This window comes from Rhagoletis zephyria, unplaced genomic scaffold, assembly GCF_001687245.7.
Source record: "Rhagoletis zephyria isolate East Lansing unplaced genomic scaffold, Rhagoletis_zephyria_1.1 Rzeph_scaffold_00110, whole genome shotgun sequence".
NCBI lineage: Eukaryota > Metazoa > Arthropoda > Insecta > Diptera > Tephritidae > Rhagoletis > Rhagoletis zephyria.
The window spans coordinates 232,412-245,478 of record NW_016157194.1 but is presented as its reverse complement, the minus strand read 5'-3'; the positions used below and the strand labels follow the sequence as shown (position 1 = coordinate 245,478).

The 13,067-nt window shown below is 37.8% G+C and overlaps 1 protein-coding gene across 1 annotated transcript in view; it reads right to left on the bottom strand.

Annotated features, from left to right (window-relative positions):
• Tmtc2 (Transmembrane O-mannosyltransferase targeting cadherins 2) overlaps positions 1-13,067 on the bottom strand; it is a gene marked incomplete at its 5' end in the record, with an annotated part of 350,919 nt that overhangs the window by 206,360 nt on the left and 131,492 nt on the right. Inside the window, 2 exons of the mRNA XM_017634028.1 lie at positions 7,687-7,771; positions 7,886-8,274. Coding sequence (XP_017489517.1) covers positions 7,687-7,771; positions 7,886-8,274 — 474 coding nt within the window. The remainder of the gene's footprint in view (positions 1-7,686; positions 7,772-7,885; positions 8,275-13,067) is intronic.

Below are 13,067 nucleotides of genomic sequence, written 5' to 3'. Positions count from 1 at the left end.
AGTGAGCCAGGAGAAGAAGAGGCTCAGCAGGTAAATTTTATGATGGACGGGCCACCAGCCTATTTCATATAAAGGCCGCTGCTCTGTATTCCAGCATACCCTACCTCACTTGCGTCACCAAAGACAATATTACCCTAAAGTTTCTTGTCGACACAGGGGCGAACAAAAATTTTGTGAATCCCAAACTAGCCGCCCGCTCAACTCCGGTTGATCCACCCTTTTCAGTGCAAACTGTTGCAGGGCCTGTTCCAATAAACAAAAAAATTAGTGGACAATTTTTTCACAGTATGGGGAATGATACTGTACTAACGTTTTATGCCCTACCAGGACTGACTTCTTTCGATGGTATAATAGGCGACGATACCCTGAAACAATTGGGGGCTGTAATAGACAGGAAAAATCATACCTTGAAAATAGATCCGGGTATTGAAATTCCACTCAAGAACAAAACCGTTGGGGGTATTAATTTTTCTGAGGCATCGATCCCGGAGGCAGTGTTGCCCGCTTTGAAATCGCTACTTAAAAAATACTCACATCTCTTTGAGCCTTTGAGCGCAAAAATTAACATTAAAACGTCTGTCAGGGCCGAAATAAAAACTACCACAGAAGATCCTATATACGCCAAAAGCTATCCCTACCCGGCCAATATGAGAGAAGAGGTGGACAGACAGATTTCCGAACTACTCGACGAAGGTATTATTCGTCCATCCAAAAGCCCTTACAACTCTCCAATCTGGGTGGTACCTAAAAAACCAAAGCCGTCCGGGAAAAAGTAATACAGAATGGTAGTGGACTTTAAACGCCTAAATGCAATCACGATACCCGATACCTATCCCATCCCTGACATCAACGCAACATTAGCCAGCCTCGGCCACGCCAAATACTTCACGACCATCGACCTAACGTCCGGGTTCCACCAAATAGCAATGAAAGAGGCTGACATCCCGAAAACAGCATTTTCAACCATGAATGGGAAGTACGAATTTTTAAGACTTCCTTTTGGGCTGAGGAATGCACCGGCCATATTTCAGCGCATGATAGACGACGTCTTGAAGGAACATATTGGGAAAATATGCTACGTTTATATTGACGATATCATAGTGTTTGGTAAAGATTTAGACGAGCATATGAAAAATGTCGATATAGTATTCGAAAGGCTGGCAGATGCCAACGTCAGGGTAAACATAGAAAAAACAAAGTTTATGAGAACAGAGGTAGAGTTCCTGGGGTATATAATAACCTCCGACGGTATAAAAGCAGACCCCTCAAAGGTACAGGCCATAGAAGCTCTGTCACCTCCCCGAACGCTAAAAGAGTTGAAAAGTTTCCTTGGAATGTCATCGTATTATCGAAAATTCATCCGGGATTACGCCAGAGTGGCGAAACCCTTAACCAACCTAACGCGAGGGGAAAATGCGCAGATCAAGGCCAGTCAGTCGAGAAACGTTCGCATTAAACTGGATGCGGATGCTCTTAGGGCGTTTGAGGACCTAAAAAAATTGCTTGTCTGCTCAGACATCCTTGCTTTTCCTGATTTCGGAAAATCGTTCAATCTTACAACTGATGCTTCGAACTATGCCATAGGAGGGGTGTTATCCCAAGGCGAACCCGGAAGAGACCGGCCAATCGCATATATATCGCGCTCCCTTACCCGAACAGAAGAGAACTACGCCACAAATGAAAAAGAAATGCTGGCAATTGTTTGGGCCCTGGACAATTTAAGATCGTATTTGTATGGTGCAAAGATGATTAAGATTTATACTGACCACCAACCTCTCACTTTTGCATTGGGAAGCAGAAATTACAATGCAAAGCTGAAGAGATGGAAGGCCAGAATCGAAGAGTACAACCACGAATTGATTTACACTCCAGGTAAATCAAATGTCGTGGCCGATGCTCTGTCAAGACTGCCGTGCCAAGCAAACAATTTAACCAGTGCAGAGTCAACGGGTAAGGTAGATGATGATGAAAGTGGAAGTCCGACAAGGGTAGATGCACAATTGAACAGCGCTTCAGCTTCAGAGATTGAAAGCGATATGGCAACTGTCCATAGCGCGGAGCAGGACGCATCGGACCTTATTCCACACGTCGAATGTCCCCTGAATGTATTTCGTAATCAAATAGTGCTCAGGGAAGGTAAGGCTTTGACATGCGTAGAAAACCCACATCCTGGTTTTACTCGACACTACATAACCCTGGATAGCATCGATAAACCGACAGTAATACAAGTACTAAAGGAGCGACTCAATCCGTCACTCATAAATGGCATTAAAATCCCAGAGAATCGTCTGCAACTCCTACAGGAGGTATATTTAGAACATTTTCTTTTATATAAAATTAGGATAACTCAACGGGTAGTTGAGGACGTGGCCAACGAAGACAGAATTTGCAAAATAGTGGAAGATGAACATAAGAGGGCACACAGAAACCCCAGGGAAAATAAAGAGCAAATCCTGGAAAAGTACTATTTCCCTAAAATGGCAAGTCGGATAAGGAAATTCGCATCTATCTGCGAAACTTGCCTCACAAACAAGTACGATAGACATCCCGCGGTACCCCCTATAAAGGAAACGCCTATTCCTAAATACCCATGCGAAATATTGCACGTTGACATTTTCGAAATCCAAAACGAAAAATTTCTATCCTGTGTTGACAAATTTTCGAAGTTTGCAAAACTTTTCCACATAAGGAACCGCTCATCCCTCACTCTTCGTGCAAAATTTGCCAAGCTTATCCACTACTTCACAACCCCCCGGGTAATAGTAACAGACAATGAGAGAGGATTTATGAGCCCTCTAGTAAGCAATTATATAAGAGGTTTAGGGATTGAATTGTACCAAACTCCAGTGCAAAGAAGTGAAGTGAATGGGCAGATCGAAAGATTTCATTCAACTTTGATCGAAATCTATCGATGTCTGCGAAAGGAAATAAGCAATACGAGTCCCAAAGAACTAGCCTACATTGCAGTCGACCGCTATAATACAACGATTCACTCTGTGACCAAAAGGAAGCCTAGTGATGTATTCTTTAATAGAACCGAAAGAATAAACTACCAAGGACTGACAGATTTTAGAAGTAAGGTCCACAGGGAAATTAAAGATCGAATTAGAAAAAATCAAGAATCGCGAAACCTTCGACTAAATAGGAGAAGGAAAGGCATAAAAAAGTTTATGGTAGGAGACGATGTCTATGTAAGGGACAAACAGATTAAGAGTAAACAAAAACCACTCTATAAAAAGGAAAGGGTTCGCAAGGACAACCGAGTAACCCTAGAGACGGACACTGGTAGGAAAATTCACAAGGTACATATAAAAACTAGGGCTCAATAATAACATAAATAATAAAAAAAAAAAAAAAAATAAAAAATAAAAAATAGGAAATAAAAAATTTAAACACGATCAGGTGCACACCGAGGGAAAAGTTAAAAACGCCACAAGTAAACAGAAACATTTGTAAAAGAGGCATCTACAGCCCACTAATAAACAGCAGAAAATGCTATATAAAAGAGGCATCTGTAGCCCACCAAAAAACAGCAATAAATGCTAGTTAGGCGTCTACAGCCCACAAACAAAAAAAAAAAAACAAAAAAAAACAAAAATAAAAAAATACTATGTGAAAAAGGCTTCTATAGTACACTACAAAATAGCAAAATGCTAAATAAAAGAGGCATATACTATAGCAAAAAAGGCAACTCTTCTACCGCAAGACTTGATAAGTCCACAGAAATCAAAGCGGACCACAAGTTTTTGTTTTATTTGCAAAAAATTTAGCAAACTTTGATTTCAGTTAAAGATTATTGCAGAACTTTTGGATTCTGTGGTCTTGTCAATAATAAATTCATAATCTTATAATCGCGGGGACGGGAAATAAAGTAATTAAGTAATTAGATAGTATAATAGTATAGTATAATAGTATAATGGAAAAACATAAAAAATTTAAACAAAAAAAAAACAACAGAATACTAATACTTAACGGATAAGCGAAACACTAACAATTAATTAAGTAAAGAATGTTTAAACAAAAGCACTAACAGGTACCGGATAAGAAAAACACATACTAACGGCTATTTAAGAGGAAATTATTTGGAAAGAACCTAGACTAATCTCAGGCAAAGCACAGTTTTTTTTCTCACCGTCCCCGAAGTATGGTAACAAGAAATGTAAAATTCATAAAACTTGCGGTGTGGATAACTAAAAAGGCCACAACAATTCAAATTTTTTTTTTTTTTTTTTTTTTCTCTTTATCATAAATTACTCGAAAGACAGTTTACTCTTCATATCCGGCGTTTGCGGCCTCAACATATACAGCTACGACTCCCCTCTGGTGACTATTGATCATGGGCATGGCTGGATCTTGAATGGACACTTTAGTCTCGTCCACGTGATTGACCTTAACTACTTTAACATAGCGTTGGAAAAACTAAGAGAGACAACACGGTATGAGATCGAAAACGAAGCAGTGAGGACAGTTTTACAATTCCACCTGAACCAGACTGAGCTACGTCTTGAAGAACTTCAGATGACCAAATTGAGAAAGACACGTTCTATTGACTGGATCGGTTCGGCATGGAAATGGATTGCTGGCTCTCCGGATGCTGCGGATTGGGACTATATCCTTCGAAGCTTAAACGAGGTGGTGACCAACAACAACCACCAATATCGCGTCAATGACAAGCTCTTTAACGGAACCCGTGAAGCAATTGAGAAAGCAAATCAAATGATGGTTCACATTAATGCAATCAGCAAGAGTGTTAAAGAAGAAAACCTTGAACTTCTGGACCTAAGTAAGGTTCTCATCCTTAAAGAACAAGTATCGGAGGTGGTGCAAGCGTGCCAAATGGCAAAAACGGGCATCGTGAACACGAACCTGCTTGATCGAGAGGAAATCCATAGACTTATACTCGAAGAAGAGTCCTTACCATACCAAAACTCAATCGAGGCTATAGAACACGGATCGGCATCCGTATACTCGAACGGAACACTTCTTCTGTATGTTCTTTCCATGCCAAAGGTGAAGCCGGACAGCTATCGACTCTTAATGACACGAGCTGCTATTATAAATGGACAACACGTGGTACTCGACTATGAGAAAATGTTGATAAATCAGGACGAAACGTTCGGTATTAAAAATGATTGCTCGTCCATTGGCAATTACTCAATTTGCGCACCCAAATCGTTGGCTAGACTACCCGAAGACGGATGCATAGCGAGATTGTTAAAAGGCGGAAATGCGAAATGTCACTTCGAACCATCCAGCAGCATAATCATAGAAATGATGGACGAGACATCACTATTCCTAACGAACTTTTGGGGTAAAATCCAGGGAAAAAACTACGAAAACGTCCTGAATGGAACATATGTCGTTTTGCTCAACAACGAAACCATCGTAGTGGGAAACCAAACGTTTACCAGCAGGTCGACAAGGATGGTACAGGCTTTGCCACCTGCATTAACAAACGTGACGAGTAATGGCCTGAAGCTGAATTTGGACTACATCCACGAGCTTAGCGTAACAAACATCCGACACCTACGAAAATTGGGCGAAACTTTTCACTTTTCGCTGATTATCGACACCGTTGCTTTGACGATCCTTGCATCAATATGCTACGTAATTTGGAGGAAGATTACTACAACTATCTACTTTCCCAGGCTCAATCGCTCAATCAAACAAGATCAGCCAAACGCCCTCTTCAAAGATCTACGTCAGGAACTACCTCATCAGCGGGACGCAGATGTTTAAAGGGGGGGTAGTTAATACGGGGGCTAACACACATACCTGTGTGAATGTGCTGACGCCGCACTTCCCCAAACACGCGCATAACCAGTGCGGGTAATTGAACTCTCATGCAAAAATAATCGAACATACGTTAGCATAATTGAATCTATGGGAAGCGCAGCGTCAGCAGTTAATTCAGCCGGTTAGACAGTAAGTCATAGTATTAAGAAATATGTTGGATTCATTCCGTTTGGGACAGGAGAAGCAGATGGTAAATATACTTGTACAAAACTAATTATTGTCTTTTATTTTAGGAAGGACAACTCGGGGCCGCCGTGCGGCCCCCAACTTTAACTTTTTCGGGCTCACGGATGTGAGCTCGATGACTTACATGTTTTACACCTTTCCGAAAGCTACCACTATATGGTAAGCCGGGGTGTATCAACGTTGAGTAAATTAGCGTCCTTAAATTTCGAAATATTGAAGTTTTAAGCATTTCTGAAATTTACCGTTATATGAAAAGCGGCCGTAATTTTGGTCCGATTTCAATAATTTTCAACTTTTTGCTTTTATGTGGCAAGCACAATAACCACACCGAGTTTGGTACAAATTGGTAGAACGGTTAACGAGATACATATATGTGATCATAAGTGGGCGCCCATTTTCCAAAATTTTATCATAAGCGTATTTCTTAGTAAAGAATTGTTCCAAGGATCAATTTTGAATAAATTAGCTTTAATATTTACTGATTTATCGAAGATTTCGTATTTCTCTAAATTACCGTTATATGGGATGTGGGCGTGGTTATTGTCCGATTTTAAAATTTTTCAGTCATTTGGTAAGCTGTACGAAGGCCACCAAGTGTGCTAAGTTTGAAAGAGATTGGTTCAGCGGTTACCAAGATAAACATATGTAACCATAAGTGGGCGTGGCTACGCGCATTTTCCAAAAATTTATAATATGCTTATTTTTCGTCTAAAAGTTATTGTAAGNTGATTTATCGAAGATTTTGTATTTCTCTAAATTACCGTTATATGGGATGTGGGCGTGGTTATTGTCCGATTTTAAAATTTTTCAGTCATTTGGTAAGCTGTACGAAGGCCACCAAGTGTGCTAAGTTTGAAAGAGATTGGTTCAGCGGTTACCAAGATAAACATATGTAACCATAAGTGGGCGTGGCTACGCGCATTTTCCAAAAATTTATAATATGCTTATTTTTGGTCTAAAAGTTATTGTAAGTATCAATTTGGAGTGAATAATCTTCAGTAGTTACTAAAATATCGCAGTTTTCGTATTTCTGAAAATTACCGTTATATGTGAGGTAGGCGTGGTTATTGTCCGATTTTTCCCATTTTAAATACCATCTGTCCTACGCCCGAAAGAAGTGCACGTGCCAAGTTTCGTTAAGATATCTCAATTTTTACTCGAGCTATCGTGTGCACAGACGAACGGACGGACGGACAGACAGTCACCGCTTAATCGATTTCTCTTTTCATTCTGATCATTTATGTATACATTTGTCTATATCTATCTCGATTCGTTTTGCCTGTTACAAACAACCGTTATGTGAACAAAGTTATAAAATACCCTTGTGCACAAGTGCGCTCGGGTATAATAAAAATTTGCTCAAGCTGCGATTCGAACCAGGGTTTTCAAGTTTGTTAAGTGTATGCTCTCTCTGTGTGCCAACGCTGCGCATGAAATTTCATTGACTTAGTGCATACATATCACTAAATTGTTAAGTTTACCCGTTAGAGATGACTCGGGGACTAATTGATCTGCAATTATACCCGTAAGCGATGAGTCGACACTAATTTATCTCCAATTGTTCCCGATTGAGACTTACCCGGAATACCCTCTTTAGAGATTAGTCGCAACATTTTTTGCAGGAATATTTACATAAAAGATAAACCCGCACATACAAACTACAAGTATTAATATCTGTTCGAGTATACAAATATTATTACTAACCGTAGTAGTGGTGCACGCTGGACTGATGTGGTGCCAACTGTATTGCCCGCTTGAACCAAACCTCCGCCTCTGCTGCACGGCTACTCTGTAATCGCAAAACAAAAATACACAATACAATGAAAGCAGCGATATTATGGTGACCAAATAAATAGAATGAAGGTCGTCGGATGTGGTACATGTAGGATTATTTAAGACTTACATTTCGCGCCAATGTGATACCATATGAGAGATGCGCCGCCACTTGATTTGGTTGCAACTGCAGAGCCGCGTAGTGATATCGCTCCGCTTCGTTCCATTGCTGCAGCCGGCCAAAAACATCCCCTATACGATTGTACACAACGTCACGTTGGTAGTCAGTTGATGAGAAAGCGTAGAGCACTTCACGATAAACGGCCAGAGCGCGTTGTAACTTGTTTTGTTCGGCATAGAGAGCTCCCAGTTGCAGGTACGCAGAGATGCGTGCATTGTTGTGAGCGTTTCGATCACGAACCCCAGTTCCATTCAATTGCGTGCCCTCCTTTAGAATATGCGCCGCTTCGCGACACCTTCCCAACGCAATGAGTGATGTGCCCAAATTTAGGAATGCCACTGTGGTTTAGTATTAGACAAAAATTTATAAAAATTTATTTAATTTACCCTTAGTCTTCTATATATGTACATTAGACTGCATCACTCCCCTTATAAAAAGCAATCAGTACTGTTTTTCCACTGGAATTATAAAATATATTATATTTTAAGACTTCCACCAAAATATCTCGGAAAAAAATTAGGATTTACGTGAGCTGGACCGATTTGAAAATAAGTCCAAAAATAGAGCTTTTTATTAATAAACACGCGTTTTTAAGTGTTTTTTGAAAACAATTGCCTCAGATGACAAAGCAGTTTAAGCTTCAAAAATTTGTATTTTTTTGTATTTAAAAAAAATTTGTAATGGAATCATAACTTGATATTTGATGCTGTTTTTGAAATTTTTTCAAAAACTGGTTTAGGAAAAACTTGAATAACTCTGCCAAAACTTTACCAATTTAGACTTATGAGCAGAGAACGGATTTTACGGAAATTGCCTTTTTCTGCTAAAGAGATAGAGTATATTCGATTAAGAATGTCCACGATTTAGCTTTCCCTGATTCCATATATACACATTTGATGTTGCCTTTCTTTGCCTTTTCTACCTTTAAAAAAGTGATTATAGCATTTACAATTTTTTTTTAAAGATTACAAAATGTACACATGCCCATGCGGCTTATANAAACCCGTTTTGCATCGTTCTCTGTATACGAGCAGAAGTATTGTTCGTTATCGACTGAGCTCAAGACGAACATGTTGGCCACAACACCCGATTGCTTTTCATACATACTTGATCGGGTTCGGGTGCTTTGCAGCTCAATATACCCGGGTGTTCGAGTTTCAACCCGAGTGTGCACAAAATTTTCTTGATTGGCTTATGGCGTTTTCGTTTCTACAAAAAATGTTGCCTTCTCATCGCGCTCTTCTTAGTGTTTGTGCGTAGAGGGCAAAGAGAAGGTTGCATCATCACGACGCCTACATCCATATAGGTATTAAATGTGTGTAGATCGGCAATGCCCAAGCCCTAAGCACTCGGTGCACATTTATTTATTGTAAAAGTACTTATGTACCTACATAGTTTTAGGCTGTGTGTTCCAATATATACACACACAGCATTTCACGCGAAACTATACGAAATACATAGATGCACAAACATTTTTGTCTACTTCGCTTCTAATTTTTTTCATTGTGTATGCACAAGCACAAAGCAACAACATTTTCGTATGCTTTGTGGGAACATATTGGCGCCAGTTACCTTCAGCGTAAATTTCATTGTTGTCCTGCATTTTATCGCAATGTTCGGGTGTCCGTTTCATTGTTACACAAATTTTCGGGTTAGCTGCGGGTGTCCGAGTGTGGTGTTCGCTTGTGCTCAATTTATAGCGAGGGCGATCGAGCAGACTCGTTCGTACTCAAAGCTGCTCTCTGGCAGGGACCTCTTGCCAAACTGGTGTTGGAAAAATTCTCAGCTAACGTAGGCTTGGAGACAATAAGAGGTGTGGATAAAATTGTAAAGGGCGAGGAAAACGCCCTTATTCCTGATAATATGAACGTTTCAAACGTTCCATATTTAAATTGGGCTCCACTTGTATCAACTTACGTCGAGCGCACATGTAGTACATTCAAGGCTTTTCTTCGAAAATCGAATGAAAATGCTGCCAGAAAACTTCAAAATGCATCTTGTGGTTCAATGTTACTACAACTATACAGATTAAAGTTTTATGAGTTAGAAACTCTAAAGGATAAAATATACCTTGTTTATACCGACACATAAAGCGCTGTGACTCAGTTCGGTGTGGTTGAAATCAGATGCATAAACAAAATTTCAATGCGTGTTGAAATCGAAAAGTGTATTGACTCAAATTTGTTTTCAAATCAGTTTTTTTATTTCTCACATCGGTTAAAAAAACCGTATAAACGAATAATTAATTTAACGCAAAATCAAAATTGACTATTCTTCCTTATACGTTTTTAATTTTATTTATTATTATAATAAATTTGTATTGCTGTTCGCTTCCTTTCGGTCCACCGCGTATTATTATGAATCTATTATGAAATAAATATCGAATGAAAGTAACGAAGTTTGTTTACTTTTCAATACGGTTTAATCGAGTGCACTATAAAGACTGAGGAATAAACGTTAGAAAGAAATATGTGTTGAATCAAGTCGGTTTTTCGTTAATGCGGTTTCTTCGTAGGTATAACAAAGGTAATAGTCAAAGATTCAAAGTAAAAATTTTTCATATAATGAAACTAGTTCATAGTTTTTCTCTTTTTACTTGTAATATAAACATTTCTAAAATAAATGTATTTTTTGATTGTTCTCTGTATTTTCTGTCTTTCTTTAGTGCCTTATTCTGCTTTTTTTACCTTTTCCTGCCTTTTTCGCTATTTTGTTTTGACTTTTTTGCAATACCTAGTGCCTTTTCCTGCCTTTTTCGCTATTTTATTTTGCCTTTTCCAGCATATTTCGTTATTTTATTTAGGTCCTAAAAATCCGTTCCCTGCTTATGAGGTACCATTGGTAAGTATTTTCTCACCCTTTTTATTTCTTTGATAAAAGGCTCACTCAAAGTATGACAGAAGAAGGTAAGATAAACGAGTTTTGGAACAGTTATTCAAGTTTTTCCTTAACAAATCCTTGAATAAAGTTAAAAAAACACCATCAAAAATTTCATTGTTACGATTCCGTTGAAATTTTTTTTACATTTATTTTAAATATTTTTATGCGAGTTTTTTAAGCTTAAAGCGTTTCGTCATATGAGGGAGATTTTTTCATAAGAAACTTTAAGAAACTATTTTTATTCATAAAAAACCCCATTTTTAGAGGTATTTTCAAACCGGTCCAGCTGACGTAAATCTTAACATTTTTCCGAAATGTTTTATTGAAAGTCTCATTTACATTTTTTTTTGTAAGTCATTTCCGGTCAAATCCGTCCCTGATGAATATAAAAATTTTTCCTCTTAATTTCAAGGTTCATAGAGCCTCATAATACCAAAAGTAAGGAAAAAATATTCAAAAGTTGTTTTGGGTAGCTATTAGGGCTACCTTAAATTTGTGCAATATATTGTACAAAAGTCAGCAAAGGAGTAAAATGAGCTTATTTATATACAAAATAATTGATTTTACTTCAGATATGTTGGAATGAATATTTTATATCTTTTTAAGTATATTTAGTTAAGATTTGCATTAAAAAATTTAAAATTTTCTCCTAGAGAAGAGAATAATATAAAGAAATTTTGAAAATTTTCATATACAATCACCTTACCTGTCAGTGGCGTAGCCAGGGCGGGCGGGTTTGGAGGGATAGATCCCCCCTTCGTCATTGAACTACAATTATTTACTTTTGAATTAATAACACAATACTATTTTATCCTTCTGATTTAAAATTTTTATATTTCAGACGGATGACAAATTATCTTTTAATGAATATATGAGTAGTCCACTTGCAAACAGCGTTATGTGATTTTATAAAAGTAAGCCATAAATTAAAAAAAAAAACGTCTACCACAACAAGTAACATCCGAACTGTATCTTTTTTTATTACCAGAAAATTTGGATAAATAAGAGCCTAATACCATTAAAAAAATAAAATTGCAGTATGGTTGATTTGCAAATTTTATATTTAAAAATTTAATATTGCAAGTTTTGAAACAGTAACTTTTACATAGCTAGCTTTTTTTAGCTTTTCGCGTTCTCTGCTCTAGGAAGATTGGTGTGCTTCTTTTTTGCGACCTCTTCCACTACACGGTTAAAAATTTCGGTATGAATCTTAAACTTTTTGGACTACATATATGACCAAGTTTAAAAAAAAAGACAGCACTTATGTTGGGTTTAGAATTAAAAAAAATAAAAAATCTTAAATTTCATGCTGCGTCTGATGGGGATTGAACCCGGACAGCCTTGGTAGCAACCAATTCTATCAGCATCTTTGCACTCTCAGCTACAGCCACGCATGTAAATGTGCTTTCATATATTGAGTTTGAATCAACACCACATTTCGCTGTGCGCAAAAATTTTCTATTTCGGTTTAGATTTTAAACCAAAGTTTCTATATATGAAACCTAGAAACTAGAACTAAAACATTTTGGTTTGATTTTTAAACCACGAACTTTTTGGACTAAAATTTAAACCACAATATATTAAAAATTGCTTAAAACTATTGACTGGTTTAAAAAGTAGACTATAAAAGATTAAAAAAGGCAGTAGTCCCAGCGCGGTTTTAAAAATTAAACCCAAATTTTTGACCGTGTAGTCACCGAAACTACCATGTTTTCCTGCAGTTTTCTAAGTTCATACGAAGAGGAGACTTTTGAAAGTGTATAAATAAGTATTATAGCGACTTTTGCAAGAGTAGTTAATATTTCATGCTATTTTTTTCAGAATATAGAAAAATTTTTCACTCTGCTGTTAGTGTACATTAGGGATGCACAGCAGGGGTGCGCGCAGTCGGGGGCGCGAGCAAACTGCGAGCACGCGAGCGTGCTAGGCGAGGTGAAGTGAGCTGTACGGAAATGGCATCGTATACATATTGTTACGATTATCCTCGAAACCTTGAGGGATTACCCAAATATACTCGGGCTCGTATCGCTGGATTGTTAAATAAATGCTAACGATGACCGAATTGTAGTACAATTAACTTTATTGTACAACAAACAATTTACAATACTTGCTAATACAGTAAAAACACTTTACAATACTTGTTAAAGCAATAACAACGCTTTACTACTTGTTAACACAATTAAACTTATAGCTTGCTTATTCGCAACTCGATTCTCCGCTCACTTTACTTGTAGCTTGCTGACTTGTAACT